This window comes from Anser brachyrhynchus, assembly GCF_964034855.1.
Source record: "Anser brachyrhynchus genome assembly, chromosome: 1".
Lineage (NCBI taxonomy): Eukaryota > Metazoa > Chordata > Aves > Anseriformes > Anatidae > Anser > Anser brachyrhynchus.
This window is the reverse complement of record NC_137694.1, coordinates 148,190,593-148,218,259: the sequence shown is the minus strand read 5'-3', so window position 1 is coordinate 148,218,259 and position 27,667 is coordinate 148,190,593. Positions and strand designations below refer to the sequence as shown.

At 42.1% G+C, this 27,667-nt stretch overlaps 2 protein-coding genes across 10 annotated transcripts in view; both read left to right on the top strand.

Moving 5' to 3' along the window:
- The window catches only part of ATP11A (ATPase phospholipid transporting 11A), a 127,692-nt gene extending 121,789 nt beyond the window's left edge, over positions 1-5,903 (top strand). For all 3 annotated transcript variants that reach the window (XM_080577121.1, XM_080577120.1, XM_080577119.1), the window contains one exon: positions 1,664-5,903. Coding sequence is in view for 1 of the 3 variants with exons in the window: in XM_080577119.1 (XP_080433245.1) it covers positions 1,664-1,921 (258 nt within the window). In the remaining 2 variants the exon portion in view is untranslated. The remainder of the gene's footprint in view (positions 1-1,663) is intronic.
- Positions 5,904-15,388: 9,485 nt separating this feature from the next.
- Positions 15,389-27,667, top strand: part of MCF2L (MCF.2 cell line derived transforming sequence like) — a 161,170-nt gene continuing 148,891 nt past the window's right edge. For 3 of the 7 annotated variants that reach the window (XM_080577107.1, XM_080577106.1, XM_080577095.1), the window contains exons 1-2: positions 15,389-15,531; positions 23,297-23,495. In XM_080577107.1, the coding sequence (XP_080433233.1) occupies positions 23,318-23,495 (178 nt within the window). In that variant the 5' untranslated portion in view covers positions 15,389-15,531; positions 23,297-23,317. Of the gene's footprint in view, positions 15,532-23,296; positions 23,496-27,667 lie in introns of those variants that run through there. The other 4 variants (XM_080577111.1, XM_080577110.1, XM_080577109.1 and 1 more) reach the window with 2 other exon arrangements.

Genomic DNA, 27,667 nt, shown 5'->3' with positions numbered 1-27,667 from the left:
CCCATATTAAAATCCTATTCATACATTGTGTTATGTATAGGTGTTGCCTAACATCTGTTTTGTAGGAACTGCAGTTATTATTGCAGAGCGTACTCACATTATGCCGTGGTGTAGAATACACAAAGTCAGAAGTAAATCTCACATTAGCAGTTTGTCTGTCATCTCTTGTGTTTTTGGATACACATATAGAACAAATGCGGACAGTAAAACAGGAAGATAACCATACAAGAGGAAGTGAGTTACTTGTGAGTAGGACCTTAAGTCAGGCATGGCAGATTGAAATATCTTGCCTTGGAACCCAACATTTTATGCGTAGAAAAAATACCATTTTGTTTTTAGAAACACAGTAACTAAAATGTTTCATTTTATAGTGGGAACAATAGGAAAAATAAGTTATATGGTGTATGACTACTCCCTCTGACATTTCCAAAATAAAGTTTGCTGATCTGTTACCCAATTACCTATTTTTTTATGTACTAATGTTGGTATTTGATCTATTTGTGTGTTGAAAAGAATTGAGGCCTCACTGCTAGTGAGTATTTTGGTGCAGTTCACTGACTCTCTTCCAAGAGTGACTGTCATTAGAAAGCTTTCTACATGCTCTTGGTTATGTAAGAGTAGCATTTCAAGCCTTTGATTGGCATTGAAAGTAGGCAAACTTCCTTAAACTACACTATTAATATTTATTTTGGGATTTTCTCCCTTCTGCTACCGTGTTAATGTTAACAGGAAAAGAGCGAAGGCAGTGATTAAGAGTGGAATATTATCTAGTTTATATAGTATTCATGGAGAGAGTGATTGATAACACGGGTCTGAATCATGCTTAGAATACATTATTATCTTAAATATTGTCACATAACCTCCATATCCCTATCCTTGGAAATTTTACATAACATTTAATGAGGACACTAGATAAACTCACTGGGGACAGTGCTGTGCTGATTATTTTTTAGTCTGTTCACACACTCCAGCTTCTTGTCATGTAACCCTGCTATTAGCATAGTCCTGAGTATTTCCCGAGCTGAGGTGCCAATTCTGCCAGTGTGGGGTGATCATGTGGTACAGATAAATTTGAATGGACAATTAGACCAAGTTATCAGATGTGTGCTATAAATTGCCTACGTGTACCTAATGCTACATGTAAACCTAAGCAAATCAGAAATCTGATATTACGTAGAAGTACAAAACAAGTGAATGGATCTTTTGGAACATTCCTGTATTAGCACTAACCACCTGTAAAGATTTCCCTCTCTTTGGAAATACAGGACAAAGTATTGAACCTTTTCTGTCTTGAAATTCCCCCTAACAATTCCTGACTAAAAAAAGTTCTGAGATAAAAAGATGTACCAAAAGAGACTGCAGAAGGAAATATAAACCTGATTAAAAAAAAAAAAAAAAAGTTAACGTGGAAGCAGACCTCTCTGTCATCATCTGTTCTCTGGAGAGCCCCTTGTCAGGTTTAGAGATTATATGTAAAATTATGCCTAGTTCTTCAGGTCTTAATATAAAACTAATCGTGCTGAAAGAGGGATTTTACCTTGACATGAATCAAATAGCCAAAGTGGTGAAAGGCATTAATATACCAAGGACATAAAGAACGCAAGTTTAGACTTAGCTCTGAAGTCAACTATTTACTGTGTATTTGGCTTTTTTTCCTTCACAGAATGCATCAAGGCACTGCCGGGACCACATCTCGGAATTCACACCTCTTGCCTGTCTGAAAAGCCCAAGATATAGGAGCAATGACTGCAGCAGTTCCCCAGCAAGAAGGTCTAATTCTCATTCTAAAAAAATGATGTTTACGCACTGGAGGGGCATTGATTATTCAGTACTTCCATCTGTCTTTGGCTATTCAAATAAGCATTGTCGTTCCAGTGCAGGCTACCACTACAGTGGGTCAGGTTTGGAAACATCTGTATGACAGAACACCAACTCAAGCCTTTAAAAACTGTACCTTTGTTTATTTCTTTTTTCAGGAAACAAACATGTCACATATTAAACTATACGTGGCTTTTGCTGTCTGAGGTAATGTTCAGACAAACAGGATCAAGAGCTGGAAGTACGAAACCTTCCAGGCCGATAGGCCTCTTTTTATGTTTTGAACTACTGGAGCAATGAACAATCTGCACAGTCTGGTACTGTGAGACTGGTAGCACTAAAATTTCTCTTCATCCTGTGTCAAGACTTTTGTGCATTTATTGCTTCTGTCATCTTTAGTCATTTTCTTTGTTACTTGAAGTGTATAGTTTCAGTCAGTGACCTACATTTTGAGATCAACAGTTTTAATTTTCAGCCAGAAGCGATGACCTCAGTTATCTCCAATGAAAGTCTCCTAAAGCATATTTAATAAGTGCTGTTTCTGATTTTCCTCTGTCCTTTTTCTTTCTTTGCTCTTTCTATAGAACAAACTGGTGTTTCCTCTGTGCAAATCTGCTTTCAAGAAACACTCTCTAATGTTCACTTCCTTGTAAGTGGCCAAATCAGGGCTATGTATGGTTTGCAGTTAGTTTTCCCTGTAGAAAGATAGGCATAACAATCCTTGTGTACCTTATGTGCACGCTATATGAAGTCAAGTTGGCTGTTCAATAGGTAGATATCAGTGTTGCTATCTACTCAAAAACTGAATGTAAGGATTTTGCCTCAAACGTCCTTGTGAATTCATCAGAGATGCAGGTAACCAGTATTCCCACTTTTTAACTCTGTAATTTTGAAGTATGCATAGTAGAAAATATTATATATTGAGCTTTTTTGTCTTTTTTTTTCTTAAAAAAGGCTATTTTTCCGAATAAGCATATTTTACTATCTGGATTCATCCTTTTAATTTTCAGTTGTTTTTAATCTTTTTTTTTTTTTTTAATTATGTGGGTAAATACAAGCTAATTGGTTCAGTAGATACATTACAAAGCATGTAGTACCCAGCCGCTACCTTTTGCAAGCAAACCAGTAGGTGGCACACGGCTATTACTAACAGTTGGAACACAATTATGATAGGATTTAGTTGAACTGCAAAGATTCTGTTTGAAATACTTCCAAGTATGACAGCCAACTTGTACCTGTTTTCTCTGCTACATATATGTTACCTTGCACTAATTCAACTGTTAGCTGTGTTCTCGTCTTGTTTCTTTAGTCCAGTGTTTTATTTTGGGGTGCAAAACTACCTGAAGGAGTAATCTGATTTCAATCTAGTTTAGCCTGATGTTTATAACAAGTTAATAACCACAGTCATTAAATACTTCTGGGAGGATATTAGCTAAAAATTCATTGCAATGTGAAAACAAAATAGTTGGAGTCAGAGCTGCAGCCTTTATTGGAAGACTTGACCAATATCTTGTTAGTTGTCTGTTTAATGGACAAGGCTGGTGGAGAAAAAATATTTCCCCTTTTTGCATTTAAGAAAGCAAAAGTTGAGACAAAATAATTTACTTGACGATTTACTTTTTAATAAAAGATCAATCAACTTACTAGGAAGTGTTCCTCACAATATTCTGCGTGACTTTCCAGTTCAACAATGAAATATTGAAAATGCCCTGGGACAAACAGAGATTGTAAAGTGAGTTGTGAAATTTTCATTATACCAAAGATAGGGGAAGAAGATTTAAAAAGGCTAATGGTGAGCACCACAAATGAAGGTATCTTTAACATTTAACATGTAGCACTTTTGAGTTTCAAAGAATGTCCTCATTGCAGAAACATTTTGAAATACATACATATGTATGTGGGTGTGGGTGTGTGTACATATATACGCCATTGCATACTTGAATGTTGGTCAGTTCAAACCGTCCCCTACATAAAACACTGGTGTATATATTTTTAAAAAAAAATTAATATGGGTATAAATTTTATACCAGTAGCAGTGACAAATTTCTTGTGTGTAGTTAACAAATTATTTGTAATGTATTTTTTAGAAATCTTAAAATTGCCTTTGCACTGAAATATTTTTCATACTGTAGCTATTTATAAATCTGTTTTACGCATACATTTGTTAACACACCATTTCTATTTTTTTTAAGTATATGTTTTGAAGGCTTTTTTTATACTTATGAGTTTGGGCCACTTAAATTTAGCTTAGAGTGGAGTTGTGGCTGAATGTTAAAATTCTAATGAATGTTAAATTAGAAATATAGGTCTGTGCTCTGTCAGTGTCACCTAAACTATTCATGTTTTGCTGGGATTTGTGATTGCAGCAAGTAGAGTGATATACTTTCTGTGCTGTGCTATTACTGCTAGCTTTTCTATTCTATAAAGCCTCCTGCTTTTTTACTTACTGAGTTCCATCTTTTAGCCTTAAACAAGGAGATTTTTGCTTGATGCTTTCGAAAATGCTGCATTCCTGTTCTGCCTACTAACAAAGCAGTTCATTGCAAACTTCATGTAGACCAGCACTTAGAAATTATCGTCAATGTTATTCAGGCCAAAACACCTACATAAGTGCTTGGGAAAATTTAGTCGACCATGTTCATTTTTTGGAGGAGGAAGAATGCTTGAATTTAAGTGGAAGTTTCTGCTTTGATTTAGCAATACTTTTACCTTTAAAAGTTGGTACTGTTTGTTAAAATAGAACATTCAATGGAAAATACAAATGACATCAACTCGGTTTCACTTGGTATGTTTTTGCTTCAGTCCCTGTTACTCTTGCCATGCAAACCTAGTCCACTGCAGCAGGTGGTAACTTGGAGTTTCGCTGTAAATGGATCGTAAAATTCAGAGATAAAAAAGTAGAAGTTAGATCAAAATGAATTAGAATGTTTTATTATGGATGGGGCACTGAGAGGAGACAGATTTTTAAATATTATAAGAATTAAGGGGGAAAAGTATAAAAATCTATATAACTTCCTAACTCGCCTTGTTTAAATTGTTGCAGCTTTAACAGCATAATGTCTCCATAACTGCTTCTATAAATGTCTTGAAACTGGTAAGCGCTAACCAAATGTATGTGAAGACTTAGAAAGTATTTCAAGCTTTTCAGCCACTGAAATCCATATATTTTCTGCAGTGGCTTGTGGCAAAAGACATGGATCTTTTTAATTTTACAATGTACAATAATTGTTTGTTCAGCCACTTAATGTAAAAGCTTACAGTTTACTTTCTTGCTTGCATTAGCCTGTCTTGTCCCAACTGGCTTGCAAATATAAAAGTTAAAAATAGCTTAATTGAGCCAACTGCACTACTTTTCTTTTTGGAAGCCAGTGGGATCATTGTGCTCATGCTACTGTCTCTGTTAAAAAAAAAAGCTTTAATGGAAATCTGTGAAAGTATTACGAAAGTGAAAAAGTACGTGATTCTACTTTGCAGAATAATCTAAAAATCAGTTTATATAGCTTTAATTTTTTACCTTATGAAAATTCACAGAATTTTAATATGCGTTGTCTCTGACAAATTCTGTGCTATGTACACGCTGCATTTTAAATGTCCTTTCATGATCTAATGTAAAGTAGAATCTGCGAAAGTGCTGTATGGGGGCTGGGGGGTAGTCTTCTGTGCATTAAACATTTAAGATGTCTGTAGTCATCAGCACCAAATACTGACACTTGTTTTTAATTGTACAATTATAGGTGCATTTATTTGAAAATAAATCAGCCTTCAAATCTAATGTTTAGATTATCCTATACCACTTCATTTATTTGCTTTGAAGAGTCAGTGTGTGAATACATTACTGTAAAGTTTCTTTTCAGTGCTATTTTTAACTTTAATTTCTGTAGATAACCAAATATAACTTGTTTATATTCAGTCACATTTTGGATCCTTATGTAGAATATATAAGCAGGAGACATGGATCTGCTTGCAATAAATATAAACATTCAAGACTGGTTTAAGTTTGCTCACGAGTAATTAAAACAATTCAAGTATGAATATGAAATGATTTCATATTAGTCTGTAATAAAACGTAAGTAGAGAACAGAAAATGGATTGAGTGTCTGACTCTGTTATTGACTATGCTTGTAGTCGCATTTATTTTCAGAGACTACCCGTAGCCTGTCAGAGAAGACCAGAAGATGAACGGTGTGAGGGGGGTGTTGCAAAGCTAGCACAACTCGGTACCAGGAGACTACTACCAGGTACCAGGTACTACTCAGTCTAGGAGAGCTTTGCCACATAGATTGGGTAGGTGCTGAAGCTCTTTACAAACTAAGCTAGTAAGCTACGCGTGAGGAGATCTTTATTTCCTTACAGTTCTGTTCTCCTGGGTGCCCTGAGCTAGTTCACCTTTCTCTTGCAATGTTGGCAGTTTAAAGAAACAGAATTAAAGGCAAAAACAATCTGCTTTGCCATCTGAGTTGGTAGCGGTGTTCTTACAAAATAGACTGACTGCACAGAAAACATAATTTTCTTTTGGTTGGTGGTACAGTATGATGGGAGAGTGCCTGTACTTTCAAAACCATTACAGATTATGCCAGCAAATGTATTCACGCAGTCAGAATGAAGCTATCCTAGAGTGCTTCTACAAAGCGGTTCAGAGCACTGGGTTAGGTGCCTCTCTCTTTCCTGGTGCTTAGGCACATTGTTTGTATATTGCTTTCTCAGTTCCCATAATAAAGATTTTAGAGTAATGATTTTGCACATATATGAACTTTTTATCAAACAATATGCAAGCATATTTACCCATCTCCCTTCTGTTCATCAAGAATTTTTTTTTTTTTTTTTTTTCTACTGAGTGAGCTTCTAGGTAAGGTAGTTTGAGGGAGAAAGGTAAATATGGAAGATGTTTTTTCTCTTTCTTCATGTAATGAAGAAAAAATTTACAAATTGCCATTAGATAAAAAATACTAAATGGAAAAGAGAATATGATGCATATGGATTTCAGGAGGAACACAGTAGAAAGAGGAACAAATTACTTCAAAAGTAGCCAACTTTCTATTTTGCATATAAAAATATATAATTGTTTAAAGGAAAAAGAACAGAAAGGGATTTCTGAACAGTATTAATTCTAAATTGAATACCATATGTTTTCCTTTGGCTCTTTAAATGATGCACTTTTAGTAAGTTCCATTGTAAATTACTTTAAAACTGTTTCTTCTGTTCTACAATGAGCCTACAATTTTTCCCGCAATATATGCAATACTGCTCAATAAAATGTTTCAAGAGGTTGATTTTGATATGAAATGAAATAGGTTGGATACAGACTGAAATTTCATGGTTTTGCTTTATGAATATGCTTTATGAATATTCTGATTTCCTCAGCTGCTGCTCAACAGGAAGTTAAAAATAATTTTTGAGCGTTCTAATACAGCCTTGTTGTTTTGTGTTTCCGTTATGTATACTTACAGGTCCTTTCATTTTAATTTCATTCAAATGCTAAAGCAAAAACCATATCCATTCATAGGTTCCATTTGCACTGTGAAATGGTAAGATGGGGGTAAGAACAAAAACAGCCATTAACCCCTTTCTTTGTACAGAACAGTTTATAAGTTGCCTAATGTGCCCCACATACGTTTGGATGTGTTTTATCTGAAAATTACAGTGTTTCAGTTCTTTTTTTAACTGATGAGTCTGCAGTAAAGTAATAGTGGTGACTTTTAATAATTCAAGTCTTTATTTTTCAGTTAAAGGAGACAAATAGGACTAGTATTAAATTTTCAACCACCCAAAGGTTTGTTGTTGTTTTCTATTATTTATTTCAGTTAAGAAACCTCCTGGTGCATTAAGCTTTTAAAAATACTTAGGATGCAGGGTCCTTTTAGGTTCACAGGCTCACTGTTCAGATTATAGCAGGAAGAGCTGTTAGCATCCAGTTTCCTTACTTAATGGGTGAAAAACAGAATATGCTTCTTGTTCCTAATGAGGGAAGCAATGCTAATTGTTGTTCAAAAAGCACATCAACACTCACCTTGAGATTTTAAATGTATTTTGTAAAGATGCTTGACACTGAAATGTTAATGTCAAAACCACTGCCAGATCTGAAAGCTAATGTGATCTAGCAATTTAATAAATACTGAGCTTTAGAAAAGAAGGAAAAAAAGTCCTGGATCCATTTAACAGCATCAAGTGCTATGCTGACTTTCATTTCAGAAAATGCTTCCAACCCAGTAGCAGGAATATTCTTCCAGGAAATGCTGAGCAGCTTGCCTCTAAGGTGATTATAAATTGCATAGCTAGAGAGAGTTGTCAGTATTAATTAGGTTGAATTCTAACTGTATTCCCAGCTATGAATAGGGATTGTGTTCTCTTATTCTGATAAAATTAGAGCTCGGAAAGAGAAACTTTGTCTTGTCAGGGACTTCAGGCACAAGACCAAAGCTTAACCCTGATGCAGTGATGCAGCTCAGTAACTATTGGGATTCACTTGGTTTTAAAGTGGCCCAACTTAGGAAGTCCAGAATATGTAGTAGTTTAGCCTTAAAGAACAGAAGCATCTTAAAAACTTAAGCTGTGGTTTGTAAAATGACTGCACCAGGTATTTGTGTGTCATTGTACTGAAGGGGACTGGTCCAGATAGAAAAAAAGCTGAAGATCCCTCCTTTGTAGATTGTATGGCAACGCAGCGAGTCAGGAGGTCCCAAAGCGGAGATTTGGAATCCACCTTGCTCCAAGGCTCTGGCCTTCATTTACAGATCTACATTTACAGATACATTCATTCAAACTTACCTCCATCCTGACACAGTTTAACCACAATTACAGTGTATACACACTGGTAAAATGCTTAGGGCATGTTAGGATTGGTGTTTCCTCAAACACAAAACATGCAGACAGTCTTACTCTCTATAACTGAGAATTGTCCTTTCTAAAGCATTTGATTAGTGTTTTGAACTTCAGTGCCCGCTGAATTCTTGTTCTCCCTTTAAGTAAGAAAGGGGACACATATTTTTACATATCTTTACATATTTCTTGCACTCTTTTCCAGTGTCTGACATGCTGGGGTACAGGAAACCATTCCTTCCACATCTGAGCAAAGCCTAGTCCAGTACGTGGTAATGAGAAAGATAGAGATCTTTTGTCTCTATTTGTCTGCCTCAGAGAAGCATTCAGGTCACTCTATCCAAAAATACTTGGCCGTGCACACACCACAAGAGAAAGGAGGAGAGGGAGGCTCCTTTCCACGCCTCCCTCTCTTTCTCTTCACAGTCTCTCCAGTGCAATGAACCCCCGCTACAAGCCCTGTGTTGGATCCTCGCTGCGGGAGATACCAGCTGGGGAGTGCTTTGTGACAGGGCGCTTTTCCATGGGAATCCCACGTGGGAGGTGGTCGCTGTCTTCTGTTCCTCCTCATCCAGCCCTGTTGTTTTCCCAGGTCTCTGAGCACGTTCAGACTCAACCTCCATCCAGCCTTTCCTCTGCTAAAATTGTGCATGTTTTGGAAACAAACCCTCTCCCTACAGCATCCATGTATGTTAGTTCACAGAATCATAGAATCACAGAACCATTAAGGTTGGAAAAGCCCTCCAAGATGACCTGGTCCAGCCATCCCCCTACCACCCCTGTCACCGACTAAACCATGTCCCTAAGCACCACGTCCAGCCTGTCCTTGAACACCCCCAGGGACGGTGACTCCACCACCTCCCTGGGCAACCCGTCCCAGTGCCTGACTGCTCTTTCTGAGAAGAAATGTCTCCTCATTTCCGACCTGAACCTCCCCTGGCGCAACTTGAGGCCATTCCCTCTTGTCCTATCACTAGTTACCTGTGAGAAGAGGCTGAGCCCCAGCTCCCCACACCTTCAAGAGGATCTGTGGTCTGATGGGACTTTTTCAATTGTTTTTGTTATTAAAAGTTGTAATTTTAAGGTATTGGGAAAAGGGGATTTTTAACCCATTGAATTTACTGCAAACTACCCATATCCTAGAATTTTGGCAACATGGAAAGGGAATGGATATTTAAATTCTCCCACACACCCATGGAGATTCCTGTCCATACCTGAAAGATGCATTTCCCTCGTGCTGTTCTTGTTCTTCATCGATCATGGTGGTATCCTCCAGCAAACTTTTGGCAACGTGCCACTCTCCTTAGCCTATCTGAATAATACCCGCACACTCAGCTTTGGTATCTGTTATTTCCAGATGTAACTCATGAGAACCATCTGCCAATTCTTTATTTCCAAATATGTATGAACATTAAAATACAGAAAGCTGTGAGAATATCTTAATTTTACTGGCAGCTAATGTGCCCGTCCAAGAAATCTCCTCCCTTACCCATTGTTTAAGAGCTGCTGCTATTTTAGAGTGGTAAATGATTGTTTTTTAGAAGGTATTCTTGTTTTTCATAAGGTTAATATCTAACCACCCCATTAACTTTTTAACTGCTTTGTTTTATGAAGATTTACGTTCCCCTTGCTTTTCACACTTAACAATTCTGATTTATCGTAACAATTTTATATCCAGGTATTGAGCCAAGGCAGCATGGCAGGAGTTGTGCTGAGTTAGGGAGGAAAGTGGATGTTGGGCAAAAGCCCATGCCGCTGCTGCCAGGCACTACAAGTGCTCTGACACTCTTGTCACTCCCCTGTCTTCTCATCGTCTGTGTGGGGACACTACAGATGCTATATTAAAATGTGTTGGCTTGGGAGTTGAGGAAGTATTACAGTAGCCTGAAAATAAATTTCCGATACACAGAGGTCACTCATCTTCGCACGTGGATTGACCTGTCAATCTGACGTCTGGCCATTTGACCATTTGCCTGCAATTCATCTTTTACACGACCATTTCACAGGCATGTCATCTTTCTGTCATGTTACACTGCTCTTCTCGTAGGGCTCACGGCTGCAGATCCAATTTATTCTCTACCACCACACTGGATGCAATCAAAACTAACACGCTGTTCTTTACTGGCATTTCTAAAGAAATTCCATGCTTTTGTCCAGCCCCTTGCAACTTAATTCCTTAACCAGCAGTCTTTGTTTCAGGCATTTCATGGTGCACAGTCCAAAACTCTGATCCACAGTTTGCATTTCCCGCAGAAGAGAACTTTGACATCCCTTCCTGACACATTGCAGCCCAGAGCACGCCGTGTTTCCAGTCCCATGCAGATACCTGAGCTCCCCACAGAGCCAGCAGAAGATTCTCTGTTGGATGGCACGCTAATAAAAACAGCTGCGGATTGGTGACCATGACATTCAGCCCAAGTCCTTCAGTAGGTATTTCATTTGTTTGTTAGACGTTAAAAGAGTATTTACTGTCCAAATATAAGCAACGGTTCTGAATGTAAGCACAGTGAACTCTGTTAAGGATTCCAGTTATTTTTGAAACTCTTGGGAAAGCCAGGAAAAATATTAACTAGGAGGGAGAGAAAACATATACAGCATAGGATGTTTCACATCCATGTCCAAGAAAAAAAAAAAAGGCAAAATACTCTCAATACCTTCTGTCATTCTCATACTGCAGAAAGTTCCAAACATGAAAGGTAAAAGTAGGATTTGGGGCTCCTGCACACGCCAGGCTTGCAACCCCATCCTCCCACATGACTTCTGTTGTTTGCAGCCGTGTCCCCAATACACAGATTAGGACTAATCTTATTTAGATGCTAAGGTGTGGACGTTGCAGCCTGAGGCAGGAGGGGTTTGTAGGCCCTAAGCATCTTTAGCGTCACAGGACTCCAGGCTGGGAATCTTCTCGCTTCCCTTCAGATGTACTCAGCGTGCCAGCTTACAGACAGATCGCCCAGTCCGCCCAGCACCTTTCATGGATGTGGGACGGCTAACAAGGGGCCTGGCCTGACTCTCGTAACCCTGAAAGGAAGGAAGGGAGGAGAGGAAAGGGAATCATTTGCTCTGCACGTCACAGATGCTTTACAGGCACCAGAAGCTGGAAGAGTCTGATAGTGTGCCAGCCCCTGAGGAAAACAACAGGACAGATTTTCCACGGCCACTTCCAGCGTGATCTTGCTAGAAATCTCACCTATTTGCAGGATCAAGGCAGAGGAGATGCTTGCCCGTGCCTGTGGGGAGCCACTTTGTGCCATGCGCGGGGTGCTGGGATTGTGGAGCTCGAGGAAAGCAGCGCCTGGAAATGAAGAGACTTCCTCTGTATTAGCTATGGTGAGGGGTCCACGGTTTCCCTTGGTCCCTGCTCCCATTGCTACAGATTTCCTAGGGCTTCCCAATAGACAGGTCTGACCACAGGATTCCCCCATTTCAGCTAATTCCCTGGAAATAGGTAGTTTTCTTCCTGGTTTACTCATTTCTCTTACACCTTATAAGATTGAAGTGTATCTTCGCTATTGCTAGTGCCCACCTTCCTAGCTGGTACAGCAGCGAACTGGGAGCCCGCGTCTCCAGCTGGGAGCCTAACCGAGCTGAATTTAAATGAGGATTTCAGTTTTGCTCCAGGGCCAGGTAAAAAGTCTCCCGTTTCACCATCTGTTTTGTAAAGCCCAAGCACGTGCGCTGCTTTTTGATCTAAACCAGTCCAGGAAGGGCATCAAAGAGCAGTTGGTGTGCACATTTCTCTTTCCTTGTAGCTAATTAGATTTTGTCTTAGTCAATGTGCACATTTGAGTGACCTGTGCGTTGGATTCCTCCACAAACCATCTCCTTTCGATGCAATCCCATTTCTTATGGCATTCGTCCTGGGTTTCACTAAGCACTCTGGTTGGCACCAGAGCATCTCAGTGACACAAAAGGATCATCCAGCTGAACCTTCAGCTCTGCTCTTTAGATAAAATCTCACTTACTACAGGCTAAAAGGACACCCATAGGCTACTCTGCTTATTCTACGTCATCCAGCTCAAATATTCAGCCATTGAATATGCCTGAAACCAAGAGTTTTTCTATTATTTATGGAGAAGCTGCTGTTATTTTTAGTGGGTTCTTCGGATTTTTATTAAGGTAAATATTTCATAGGAGAGGAGGAGGAATTTCTAGAGATACTTTAAACCATCAGAAAGCAGCGCGTGATTGTGCAGTGTCCCCTGAGCCCGTGAGTCATGTTTGTTAATGTTTGCAGTGCAGCGAGAAGACAGGCGAGGTTTTTTGGGAACACATTTTGCTCACATCTTGCACAAACGTGGAATTTTTGCAGCCTACCAATGGGATTCTCTACAGTCTGCTCTCCATCTTTTCCCACTTCAGTCGCACTTCAGTGATATTAGCTGCAAATTAATCATTCAGCCCAGTGCTTTGCTGTACATGTCTCAATCGCTATAATTCTCTTTTCAAACTGCCTCTCTTTAAATGCAATTTATTCTCCATCGTTCGCTATGCATTGCCTTCACTATAAAAAAGAGAATTATTATCAGTCTATTTAAAAAATATTTTGAATTTCCTTTTCTCTTTGGACAATTATGGCTATTTTATTTTCAGAAGGTTTCAAAAATGTTCCTAACAGAGCTTGAAGAACTTTTCTAAATAACTAAAAGCTTTGAAGCCTACTTTTCTGCGTATTTTTCTCGGCAGATTACTAAGAACTTAGAGATGCTGATCCCATACAGGACATAGCTCCTATGATAAAGAAAGCCTTCAGATACGTGGTGGACACAATTCACATAACCTCTTCCTGACAACCAACCTGTTGTCATTTTGCAGCCGGCCCAGACATCGTAGCTGGTAGAAACAGCTCGTATTAAGAGAACGTCTTCCTGTAGCATCTTGGTTAATTCTTCTTTCTCCTGAAGCACACGTGTAGAGTCACAGTACAGGGCACGTAACAGCAATTCCACATTCATACACCCTGGTGTATCTCCTCCTTACAATTTGAAGTAAACCAAGTAAACCTATATTTCACGGTGTTCTGGATAAATTTAGCAACAGGCACCGGCACTAAGCCGGGAGAAGCTAATGCCTGAGCCAAAGCCCGTCCACTGAAAACAGTCATCTGTCTTCCCCACCCTCACTCCCAAAGCACAGCTGCACCAGCAAGCCTCAAACACCTCGCTGAGTTTGTCCTTTCGTTGCCTATGATGTCTGTGCAACAGCACGTCTGGCACCGCAACATTTATTAGGTCCTTTGGGGCTTTCTCATCCCAGCTTTTGTTTGAGCTGGGAAATTTCAAAAAATCAGCAAAACCACCCCAGTGTTTATTGATAGCACTTTCAAATTTCCAGGGCACAAGAAACACAACATACTGCATTTGAAGAAGAAGCTCAGTGGTACAGTTTTTGCCTGAGCCATAAGACTTGATTGTTTTGCAGCTCTTGGGAGTCCCAAGCCACTCCTTTTATCTAGGATGGATATCTTAACCTCATTCCAACCCACTCTCACCTTCAGCAGTTGTAATGTAAAAGCACAGGTTTGCTTCAGTAGCTTACTTTATTAATGTCTTCAGAACTCCTAAATGTCACCTGTTCTTGACATTTGCCTGAAAGTTAACTGCTTCCCTGATGAAATCCATCCTAGCTTCTTGGCACAGCCAGAACCAAGAGTATATATGGAATATAGCATCCTTATTCAAAGCCAATGTTATATTGATAAGTATATTTTATTTAATGCAGAACAAACGATATTTGAGAGGAAACGAAAGACTATTCGTAATGAAATAAATTTCTTCCACAAGTTCTCATACCACTAGCCTGTACCACTGTACCGTCTTTTGAGCAAAGATCCCGCTAAATCAAAAAGCGCTCAGTCTTCTTGTCTGACCTAGTACTTGAAACCCTAAGTCAGTCCCTAGGCTCTGATGTGAGACATGGTCAGCATGGGGGACCACAGAAGTGATGTTTCCTCTGTCCTCTGCAGACTCTTTTTTCAGAGCTGCTTTGGGCAGTATCTCCAAGTTAAGGTGTCCTCTCTCTGCTCTTTCATGTCATTTTTAGCAGGCCCTTTTCCCTGGTCAACCAGCCAGATATTTTTAAGCAACACTGAAGACGTCCTTGTGAGGTACTGAGAGAAAAAAATATATGGTGATTTATCCGAATCTCTCTCCAGAATCCCCCGTCTCACAGTCGGGGTAGCAGTGTCAGAGGGTTAGAGGCAGCAGCGGGGCTACTCAGTCCTGTGGCACACTGCAGTTCGGAGTGTCCCCTGGCAAACAGAGTCTCCTGTGGCCGCTGTGAAGGCCACTTGATCACCTTCTCTCATCTCCGCCTCCATTAACCCGCAGGTCACCACAGCGCCCAGCCGGGGCAGGGCTCCCGCAGGTGACAGCTGCTTTCCTATAGCCACAGACTTCACCTCACGGGGCCGGCTGCGAGCGCCCCAAAGCCGGCGGCTCCTCGCTGAGGGTGCCCCCGTACCTCGCCTCAATGCCCCCGGAGAAACTTCTCGTCCCCCCTTCCCCAAAAAATCCCCGAGGGACCCGGCGGCGGCGGCGGGCGGGAAGCGGCTCCCAGCGGCCGCCGCCTCTCCCCTCCCTCCGGAGCCCCCCGGGCTCCCTCCCCGGCCCCCCTCAGCTTGAGGGACGAGGGAAGGAGGGAACCGAGCGCTGCAGGTGCTCGGGGGGATGGCGGCCGGCGGGCAGGAGGCGGACAAAGGGCGGCCCCCGGCAGCACGCACGGCGGGGCGCTGACAAAAGGCAGCCGCCGGCCCCCCGCTACCCACCCGGCCGCGGGCGGGGCCCCGCGGCGCCTCCCTCCTTCCCTCCCGGCTCTGCCTTCTTCTCTCCCACTCGCCCGGGCGAGCTCCGGAGCGCCGGCGGCAGCGGCCACCGGGTCCTGGGGCAGGGCGCCGAGGTGAGTGGGGGCCCCCCGCCCGCCCGCCGCCTCCGGGGGAGCGCCACCATTTTGTGGGGGGCGGCGGCGGCCGCGGGGCTGAGGTGGGCGCCGCGGGGCTGGGTCTTGTCCCGGGGGGGGGGGGGGTCGCCCCGCATCTCCCCTTCTCTTCTCTTCCCCCCTCGGTTTTGGTGGCGGCGGTGGGTTTGGGATGCGAGGAGAGGAAGCGAAACAAAGGCGAGCGCGGTGACCTGCGTGGAAATAAACGGATAACAGGCTGAGGGATGCGGTGGGCGCTGCGGGATGCTGAGCCAGTGCCTCGGGGGCTGTCCCGCCTCAGCCTCCCCTACCCCTGGGTTTCCCAGCGAGGCGGGTGCCCTGGGTTTTGTAGGGAGCATCCCGACAGCGGAGACAAAGCCGGCGCTGGAGTGAAGATGTTTCAAACGGGCGGGCTCGGCGGCAGGCGTCCCCCGCGGCGGCTGAGCAGGCGGGCTGCAGGATGGGAGCGAGCCGCGTGTGCTGCTTATTTACTTCCACCAGGGCTGGGCTATCAAAACAAACGGGCCACTTGTGGTGTTGATAGACTCGGGTTTTTCCCCCCTGACTTCTGCTTCTTCTTGTGTCTGCAAGAGGAAGGAGGCTTAAGTGTTTGCAATCCAAAAGTCAGAGAGCAAGATGTGTTTAAAGATTTTTTTTTTTCCCCTGAAAGCCTTACAAAAGAATGTAAAACTCTTACCTTGATAGCCCTGACTATCTTGCCTCTTGCAAGCCTTTTATTTCATTTTTAAAAGTGAGCTTCTGATTTCAGAAGGACCGAGAATGCAAACAGCAAAGGCTTGGAAAGCAAATAAAAAGAAACCAAATACATGTATTTCCTGAAAGACCTCCTCCAGCTTGCCTTTTTATGATGGTCTTCGACTGCTTTTTGGGGTGTGTCAGCACACATACAGCCTTCCTGGAGCGGGGAGCGGAGCAGTCAACATAACCTTCAGTCTCGGGGTCTCAGTTTTTAAATGCGCTCGCTGAGCACGGGTTGGTTAGCATGGTGAAAAACAAAGCATACAACGTTAAACGCAAATGGACGTCTGTTTAAAAATGTCATGCAAGTAGGAAGGGCAAGGCAAAAAATTGTTTCGGACCACAATTCAGGAGGGTACTAGAACACGCTCCTGATAAAAGTTGTAGGGTAGAGGACTGAGCACTCTCTTAGCACTTGTCGGTGTCATGGGTAATTTCTTGTGGTTCAGGCCTGGCTGCTAGCACACAACCCTCTTTTCTGCCCTTATCCCTTCTGAAGGGAAATTGGGGCACATCCACGCAACTTTTTTCTATTGAACTTGGAAATTCTTGTGCTTCAGGTGGTTTCCAGAAGTGACAAGTTTCACTGATTCAGGACCGGACTATAGAGAAGTAGTTACAGAGGTTGCGTGGAAAAGCTTTGTTTGTTTGTTTTATGACAAAATATCTGTAAAGTCAGTCCTGAAGGTAACCACCTGTGTGCACTGCTGGGGCTCTGCAGGAGGTTCAAAACAGCCACCGGCTTAATCATCCTAAAATGTACACTTACTTAAAACTCTTTATTCAGTGCCCCTTTCAAGATGAAAGTTGTTGTCAATTGCCATTTCTAACAAAATTACCCTGCTGGGTAAATCTATAAGAACTTCATTAGGAAGCATTCAGCATGGTTACTCAACAGCAAATTAAATCCCAGATAGATCAGAAGGAAGCCTACCGCTCCTTTCCTAAAGGGTCTCCTTTGTCTTGCACGGCTGCCCAGCAAATTGCGGCAGGGGAGGTTTCGTGAGACTCGGCAAACCTCAGCCGGGCGGGTTACAGTAAAAGGCTGAGCGCTGCAGCTACAGGGCTCGGGATTTTTTTTATGGGCTCTTGCAAAATGCTTTTGACCTCTGCCACGCTGGGGTCGGGAAGGAGGAGGAAGAGAAGGGACTCGTGGAGCAGTTCTGTGGTGAGCCCTTTGAAAATGGACACCTCGTACGCGTTTGTCGGCGGGTCCGTGGGATGAGGTGACCCAAGCCATCCCTCAGGGACCGCTGGCCTCCAAGCCGGGGAGGGCGCGGGCGTGCTGCGCTATGTGGTCGCTGACCAAAGGCGCTGTCCCAGGAGCTTTGTCCAGAGAGAGGTCTTTGACATTCCAAACACTGATGTTCCAGAGCTTGTTTCCATGATAAATAAGTGCAAAATAAACAGAACATGCCATGTATTTACTGACGTATGGAAAGTAGTGTCTATTTTGTTTGTTTCAGCTGAGTTACCCGAGGAGTTAGGGTTTGCGTGCTTGGCCTTGGGCACCTCCGAGTCAAAGGAAAGCCTTTGCACAGGGTAGTTTCATGATGATGGCAGTGTCTTGCATTTGTTGTGGCTTTGCACGTGCAGGACTAACACGGTGTGTCGGAAATTCAGGCTTCTCATGAGAACAGGTCTCACAAGGAGAGATTTGTCGGTGTTTAAAATACGGGGTGAAGCACCCAGCCGCCTCACCCTGCACAAAGTGCTGCGGAGCTCTCTCAGCATCTCTTGTGTGTCAGGCTTATTTTAAAAATGAGGCATAGCTTGTCATTCCCTGGGGTTTTGAGGAAAAATCTCGGAAATGTGATCCAAGTGGAAACAGATACAGACGAGGAGCTCTGAAGGGACGTCAGCTGCTCTCCGTTGTGTTTCAGAGTCTCGACGCGTCACGCCGTGTTCGGGCCGGTGTGGTTAGCTGGCTTCTAAGGGATGGGACGAGCAACGAGTGGCAACGACAACTTTGCAGCGTGGGGGCAGGAGGAGAAGAAATGTAGATGCCTAATTCTGAAAGCTCAGTTTTCAGGAACGTAGGTGGCTTGGTGGGAGTTCTAAAGACTAAGGAAAAAATGGTTTTGCTAATAATGATCTCTAGGCAACAAGAACCCCGTAAGGTGGTGCTTTTCTCACATTCACATTAATGTTGCTCAGAGTCTGATTTTCATTGTTTGTATTCACTGAAAATGGAGGTCTGTCACCTCCACGGACATGAAGTTTGCACAAAACAGACAGCAAGACGCTTCACGGGCCCAGTATCTTACTAAACTTGAGGGCCTTTGTTTTTTCCTGTGATGGACAGAAGTGGAAATGCCTCTTGTATCACGTCCAGACTTCTGAGGGACTTGAGATATGGTTCACGTGAGGACGCTTGCAGCTGGTGGGGAGGAAGTTCCAGCTTTGTCCGCGTTTCATGTCACACTTGCAAGAAGCTCTTCCCTTGCCCTCGCGCTCTGCTGTGAGGGTCTGGGACCAGCACAGTGCCTACTGGAGCCTGTAGCTCCGGAAATGGAAGCAAAATTTGACAGTTTATGTGATATTACTCTGTCACGTACCTGCAGGGTGCTGTAGGGATGATGTGATGTGTGTTTATCCGCTCCTTCCTTTTGTTAGATCTCTTAAAATCCGATACACGATTCTGGAATAACTAACAAACGATAAAATGTTCTTGTGTGGCTGCCCCAAGAGGAGGAAGAAAGACAGCTGAGGGACTTCCAGCTAAACTTATGAGTGTTCCTCAGAAGAGAAATGGTTGCCTGTAAGATGAAAAATTGAATTAATAAGAGAGCATTTCTCTTATTAAATGTGTTTGATTTTCTTCTTCCTTTGAAGAGGCCTCAGTTTAGTGCTTGCTAAATAGTCTTGCAGTTTCTTTGAAACTGGCATTTCCTACATAAGTCCACTGATGATTTCTAATGCTTCGTGGAAGCCTTTTAAATAAAAAATGAAAACGTTTATCTTGAAGGACTTCTTAGTACCCAATTTAAATGTTGATCACAGTAAAGCTCCAAATGAAAAATAAATTAATCTTTAAATTGATTTTCTTTTAAAAACACGTAAGGGTATTCTGCAGGCCCTGGAGATAGAGAGGAGAATGGCCGCGGTTTCGATGCTATTGCTCTTTTCCTCCTCTTTCTGAGCAAAATGCGGAAGGACTTGGGAAGGGCAAGAGTAGGAATACAGTATCTGCACAGGCAGAACTTGAGTAGTTTAAAAGGCATTAATAAAATCCCATTAATGAAATCTGGGGAATTTTGAAGGGCCGTGACTCAAGTGGGTTCTTAACATGGGCATCTCAGTTTAATGTCTGAATTTAGGCGGGAGGCATCTGGGCTGTAACCTCACGTGTTTTGTTGTTTCCCTGTGTATGGTGCAAAGGGACGAGCAACCGGCCGGTACCGCAAAGCACAGAAACTGTAGGGACTGCTGCATCCCAAATACATCAACTTAAAATAGTATTCTCATCAGAACAGTATTGTGTAGGTTTAAATACCGTTCATTGTATTTGAATCCATTCTGAAATAAAGAAACTGACTTAGACCCATGCAGACGCTGGCGTCCTCTTCAGTGCAGTTTTGGGGCAGAGACCCGCAAGGCGTACCAATAGGCTCCCCATTCCTTCAGCGGGGCTTCCCCCTCTGTCGATATGGTTGCACGGACCGTGTTTAAGGCAGCTTGTTCAGGTCAGATAACATATTAAACAGTTTAAGAGCGTTGGAACGAAGTGTCATCATGTTTATGGAAAACTAGGGTGTGAAATCTCAGTAGGTGCTAAAATAGGACCAGTTTTGCCCGTATATTTTTTTCCCTAGGGACTTAAACAAAGCGATGATGAAGGTGTGGTAAAACACGGCAGGGATTAAACCTGGCGTGAGGTAATTCACAGGATAATCTGAAAATATCAGAGATACAGTCTTCGAAGAGAAATATGTTTAAATGTCCATGATATACCTGCCTGGAAATACTGCCCTGCCTAAATACCCACTGAAATAGGTGAAGAAATCCCACCAAATAGCAGCAGCAGCAGCAATCTAGTAAGAGAGACTGGACTGGGACCAGCAGGGGCACTGGGAAGAGCCCGGCGCAGCCTGGTTTGTTGCGCAGAGGTGTGTGAGGCAGATTTAACTGTCCCGGTGACGTGGCTGCAGACTATGGATGCGAGCCTGTGAGGCAGCTGGGTGCCCTATGTCGCCGGGCTACACCTGAAGGTAATTATTAACTGCTGCCTTTGTGGTGGTGTCGTTGAATTCAACGGGGATTTTGGATGGGAAACAAATTTGGTGAAGTGTGTGGGGGCAGAGGGATAAGTGAGTGGGAGGGTGGCGAGCCCTACCCAGCGGTCACTCAGAAGCTGGCCCCCGTCACGGGGGTAGCACAGAGCTTTTTACACGGGGTTCACGGTGCCCAGCACGCCCGCCGTGGTCCTGGAGATGGCGTCCTTCCCAGCCTACGGCACGTGCCAGAGCTGTACCAGAGCTCTGCCTTTTTTGTACAGCAGGAGGAAACCACCGTGTCCGCCAGATGGACTCTGCCAGGCCCCGGGTATTGCTGCATGTGCTTTTATTTATTTTTTTTCCTTTTTTTTTTTCCCCAAAAAGTATGGAAAACATATGCAGTGATTATAGTGATTATGCCCTCTCATACATTTCCCAGCTTTTTGGCGCGTGGTCCTGAGCTGTTGGCTGAAAAAGTTCACGTTACTGCTCTTAAAATCAAGAAAATGAGTGGGTCAGGAAACCTAATTAAATGAGAATTAAGGTCAGAAATGTGTGTCTCTTGCTGCGTGTTTCAATATAATTATTTCTGGTGATCTTCGGGCGTTCCCATTCCTTAACGAAAGGCAATAAATGAGAATTTTATTCGTAATTTGCTGATCACTCAAGCGTAGATCCACATGCATTTTTGGTTCCCCTTTCATAAGAGTGGGGGGAAAATCCACTGCAACTTTGAGATTTTTTTCTCTTTCAGAGCAGATTCTCGCTTTCTAGGGGGGAAAAAAGAAGTTCAGGACCAGAAAACTTCAACATTTGCTAAGTGGCTTTAAGAAGAGAAATCTATTTCATGTCTCATGGGTAATTGAAAGAAATCCCGCAGAACTGAAATAAAAATCTGTTGAAGTGCTGTGAAGTATTTCTTTCTTTAAAACTCCGGTGTGCGTGCTGCTTCATTACATGTGTGCACACTTTTTCCCAGTTGCATATAGCACATCATACGCTTGCAGAAGTAGATGCAGCGTAAAAGTAAATACTGTTATTTACAAGCAGTGTGTGCTTTAGTGCAGCTGTACCAAAACCAAACAGTTTGCTGCTGCCTGTGTGAAAACAAGGATGCGTGTGCGGGGCGCGTAAGGCAAGGCAGCTGCAGAAGAACTCAAGCAATTTGCTTTTAACTGCATTACCAGACCCCTGACAAATGTTGCAAAGCCTCAGAAGTCTGGAAACGGGAAAAGGGAAAATTGTAGCTGCTGTGCCACTGGGTAGAAGTAAAAGGAAATGGCTGTCTTTGAACTGGTAAGAAGATGATGCACCTTGCACTAATATTTAAAGCACAGTGATTTAACAGGAAATCCTCTGTCCTGTTGAAGAAATGTAATGAGAGACAGAGATGCTACAGTCCTTGGGCAATTCCTGGTAAAAGTTGCTAAATGATGTGAGATTGGTTCTTTTTGTTTATTTTTAAACAGACAGCAGAACTCTTATATCAAGCTGCCTTTTGATGGAGTTGACTTTCTTCAGGACTATAAAGTTGTCAGCTTTAAATGCAATGTAGAGAATCTCTGCATGTATCCTGGTTAGTATCTGTGGTCCGGAGGGATGCTTGTACTAGAGCAGTTAGAAACAGAGCTATCCTAGAAACACCAGGTTTTGGAACAAGTGGAGATCATGCATCCAAAAAGCATTACATTTACCTGGAGAGATGTACATCTCCCCCACGTGGGCTTGGTGTTTTCTAGGTATGCTCGGAAAAGTTTGTTGCGGCTCAGTGGTTTGGGGCCTTTTTTTTCAGTGTACCCTCTGGTGGAGAGGGGAATCCACCGGCGTGGATGAGGTGTAATTTCCCGAAGAAATCACACTTTGCCAGCACTTTGCAGAATTCCCAAACACAGATCAGCAATCGTAAGCGTTTGGCAAGCTGAGGCAGTCGCTGTCGATTTATCTGCAACTTCAGGAAGGGGAGATTTTCCTTTGTGTAAAAGAGGAAAAACACGGAGGTTCCCTGGCATTTGCGTATGCAAATTTAGCAACCTGCAGGTGTTTCGGTGCAGCTCCTCCCTTACCTGCGGGCACAAATCAGGCTGGTGATGAGCTCCGGCCAGGCTCGGGGCGCTGCTGCCACTCGCTCCTGCTCAGGAAGGGCAGCATCCAAGGCCCCGGGCGCTCGGTCAGAAGCCAAACCAAACCGGTCTGCGCTATCGCTCCTTCCTGCCACGCTGCCAGTGTCAAGGCTTCCTTCAGTTAATCTGTTTATTAACATTTCTAACAGTAACTTCAGTTCCCCGTACTGTGGGAAGCGTTACATCGTTTATAATCCCTGTGTTGTTTTGCTTTTTGACAGCTCGTGTTCTTTCACCTAGTCAAATTGGGTTTCAGAGGGTGTTTTAAAGACAAATATTGACTTGTTCTGCTGAAAATACAGAGGGATATTTATATTTTTTGCCTTTATACGGTTGATACTAAGATTACACATAATTTGATTTTTGTATATTGTTTTTTTGTGTGTCTGATTTGCTCACGGACCTATTACGGGGGTCTCTTGAGGTTTTTATTTGGATACACATCATGAATAGCTATTATTTACTAATGTGACACCACATATGGTTATTATAAACCTCCTATTTCTTGTTTTCTTCAAATAAAATCAAACGTACCAGTAATCTGTACATGACTGTCAAATGTTTGAGGATTTCCTTTTAAGTAGGTAGGGTTTTGGTTTTTTTTTGTCACTTCTTGCCGCAAATGATTTTCTGTTTGTTTTCAAATTACAGAAATCAACTCACAGCCTTTTCATGTCTGACTACTGGTATTGGAGGTTGGTCCCGTGCAAAGAAACTGGAAGCTGCAACTGTTTTGCGACGGGCAATCAGTCTAATGAGGAGAAAGAAGAAGATACGAACCATCAGGTTGTGGTGTCAGACATCATGCAGCTTGTGCGAGACAAGCAGGAGGTGCCAGAAAGCACAGCAGGTGAGAAAAATATGTTGTATTTTGAAAACTGTCCTGCTGGCTGCCAAACTGTACTAAGGAGGGGACCGATGGCTTTGAGAATTTTAGCAATGGTGTAGCATCGCTTGAGATGAGAATGGGGCGGGGATAAAATAAAGCAATAGCCAAATATTCACTCAGAGGAGGGCGATGTCAGCACAAAAATAAATGTTTAGTAGCATCCAGTGAAGAGTGAAGATTTTTACTCAGGAGTACTGATCCTTGTCATAAGGAATTAAAATAATTGCATAAAGTAATTGATTAGCAAAAAATAGTCATCCCACAGAAACCTGACCTACCTTCCCTCCTGTTTTAAAATCCTGCTCTAGAGAAACTGCTCAGAGAAGCAAGAACACAAACCTCTGCACTTTATCATACTGTTTTTATTGCTTTGATCTGTAAGCAGGAGAAAAATATAGTGAGTGCTAGTATATAGTGACAAGGATTAAGAATTAATTTTTTCCAGTACTATGTTGTATTTACCTATGAAGAAGATTGTTACTTTCATATCTGAATGAAGTGGCCTTTGCCTTGGTACAAATGTAGGTGGAATATAATGCTGTAATTTGATAAACCTTTTACATCTGATAGCAATTGATCTTTATTAATACATATTCCTTTGGTTTTATTAAATTAAAAAAAAAAAAAACAACCCTCCTAGGAGATCAAAAAATACCTGCAGATATTCATGCAAACCTCTTTAGCTAGAAAGATGATCCAAAACCGGAAAGGTGAAATCCACTAAAATGCAGTTTTGCATTTATTATACAATTACAAGGCAGGATATGACTCCTTTGTAATAAAAGCAAAAAAGTGGTTCTTTCAGCCTCGATGAGCTGATGATGCTGGTGCTAGTACAGAAGAAAACAATTCATATTCTGCTGTGGCTTAGAAGGAAGCAGTTATTAGAGTAAATGTTTTATTCATGTGTTAGTGAGGTCTCAACCAGGATGCAACACTTCTTTTGAGGTCAACAAAGAAAGATGCAAAAAAACTCTTGCAGAAATTCCAGAGAAAGATGTCAGGATGGTCAGAGATTGATGAAATACTACTTCTGTGGAAATCATGCGTATCTAGACTAAAAGAGAAAAGTGGAATGGAGAGAGAATGCATACTCTGACTTTTATGGTGGAGATCTTGGATATCTTTGTGAATTAAGGGAGAAGGTGAACACTTACGTGGTTTCATTTTCTTCTTGTCCATATCTAATAGAATAAGGATAGGGAAATGCCCATTTGATTTCTGCAGAGAAGGTTTAGACTGTTTAAGAGCTTGTATAAGTCTCTAGCATATTATTAATAAAATCTCCAGTGAAACAAACTGCTGCTATTAGTGGCCTGGGTGTACTCCTCTCAGTGCTTTGAGCTAGGCTAGGAGATTTTGAGAATTTTTTTTCGTGTGCAACACTTCTGTGATGGAAGAACAAACAAACAAGGCCTGGGAAGGCAGGCCTGGAGTATGAAGTTAGAGGAAATGTAGTTCTGTCTTGTCATCTAAAGGATTAAAATGGAAAATTGCTAGTCTTCCTCTCTAGAAATTTGTGGTAGAGCTGTGTTAGGTTTAGACTAAGGTACGTGTGTATTCTCTGTTGATGTAACAGCAAATCAAAGGTTGAGTGGTTGATCTACAAAGGAAGCTCATAAACTGCACAGATCAGAGTGAATGCAGTGAAAGCAGACCAGGAACTGAGCGGGTTTTCGTACTTACGTAGACATGGGACTACCTGTAATAACCTGCACATACTAGGCTATGCTTATTTCAGCTTTTAGCTATGGTTGCTGGCTTTCTGCCACTGGAGTCCATGTAAAAGCCTCTTTTAGTTAAAGAGGTCCTGGACTAAGTTTCCTGGTCCAAGGTGTAGCAGAAATGTAGATTTTTCATTGACGTTTACATCCATGCCTGACTTGACAACTGAATTGGAGGCCATTGATCAAAACTGTAATGCACTTGATATTATTCTTTATGCCTGGAAAAGGTGGGGCATAGTTTTCGAAATATGTACATTTGTTTTCTTTCAATTTGTAGAAGAGAATGGTGTAGACCAGGAAAGGAGCTTTCCTAGAACTAGGCATGAGAAACTTCGTTGCAGATAATTTTCTGGTAAAGTTGTTGAATTTTAAGTTCAGTCTGAAAGCTCTTCGTGTGTCATAACTGATATTGTTGCTAGTATCAGGGATTGAATGAATCATTGTGTTTATGGCCATTTTGTTGAGTTTTGACTTGTAAGAAATCATGGTTCTTTATTAATACAATCTGCATGTTAATATTTTCTGAATTCATCGAGGGACTGCTAGAAAGAATCTGCTCTGAAAAGAACTACAGTGGCATAACATGGTAAATATAGTGGGCAATTTGCATGTTGGGTAGTTAAACTTGATGGGTGGTTGTTTTGCTTTAGTTCTGATACTTGTTCAGATACTTCTCTCAGGAAAAGAAGCTGCTATTTTTGTGATTGGTAAAGAAAGCTGTAGTGCCTTGCTCTGTGAAGCCAAGCACCACAGTCTGGTGGGAAGAAGAGGAGAAAGAAATGCTGCTGGAGAAAAAAAAATACTGCTGTAGCAATGTTACTGGAGTCTTTTCACTTCTCTATTTTTGGCTTCTGTAAGCAAATGTATGGGTCTTAATCTCCCATGCAGCCTAATAATACTGCGGGATGGAGAGCATCTCGCTGCTCTTCTTAGTTAAACCATATGTTACTGCTGCTGAAGTTTTAACGCCTCTGTTCCCTCCCCCTCCCTAGAAACTCATCTGCTATGCTATTGATACTATATTAATAGCAATATTTTTACTGCAATGGTTTTCTAGAAGTTATAATTAAGATCAGGTCTTCCTTGTGTCTGGGAGTTTACACATTTTTGCTGGAGAACATTTTGCATCTTGTAAGGCTTAAAAGCCTAGCTTGAAAACAATAGCTGAGGGAACATGCAAAACGCAGCTTGAAGCAGAGCATAACCGAGATGGAAGCACAGAATCCTAGAATATCCTGAGTTGGAAGGGATCCACAAGGATCATCGAGTCCAGCTCCTGGCTCCACACAGGACCACCCCAAAAATCAGACCCAATGTCTGAGAGCATTGTCCAAACACTCCTTGAACTTCGTCAGGCTCGGTGCCGTGACCACTGCCCTGGGGAGCCTGTCCCAGTGCCCGACCACCCTCTGGGTGCAGAACCTTTCCCTGGTACCCAATCTGAATGACAGCGTCCAACTGAGTTGTGTGTGCTATTGCCTCGATGCAATTTGTGTAAGACATCATTCTCATTCTTCTCTTTGGAAGGGGCTGGAAAATAGAAAGAGCATGGAGAAAGGATGCAGTTGTGGAAGACAATCATGAATCATTAAAAAATATATATATATATATATATCCGATACATCTATCACTTCTCTGTGCCTGTTCTGTTGTTCTACCTGGTCAGTACAGGACTTCAGGAGCGTTGTGCTTGGAGGCGTGTTAACATATCAACATTTTTTTGCTTGGAGCTATTCTCCTCTGAAGATGTTCTCCTTGAAACAGTTGTCACCCTTTTTGTTTGCTTGCTTGCTTGTTTGCTTTTTCTTCAGTTCAGATTTATTTGGAGTGTGATTTTTTTCACACTTTTTTTTAACCTCCTGCCATGATGCTAAAGCAATTGTAAAGCAGGGGGAACCTTACAGTATTTGTGTTACAAAAATTTTTCTAGTGTAATGTCTTAGGAACCATAACTGCTGTTGTTGTAACAAACAGAAACGAGGGTGCTACAAACAAAGATTTTACAAAAACGGGGATTATCATGACTGCCCAGGTTTTGAAGAATCAGGTATACAGGTGGTTGCTGATCCTGAAATCTGAAGTTTCTTTGATCCAAACTTATCTGAGAAGACATACTCAGTAAGTAAAAAATATTTTCTAAACATTTTAAATTATTAAATGGATGTATTTTTTGCCATTTAAAATGATTATTAAGATTTTTATGAGAAATTAAAACGCAGCTGAAAAGATAGGTGAATATGTGATATGCCAATTCTAACAATTGTAATTGTGCTGCAAAACAAATCATCAGGTGTCGCATTCACAGGCACTCAAAATGCTCCTCTGTTACATTCACATGCTCTTGGAAAGAAACATGCTTGGTATCATCTCAAAGTCTTAAATTGCATTGTTTTGCATATATAAACA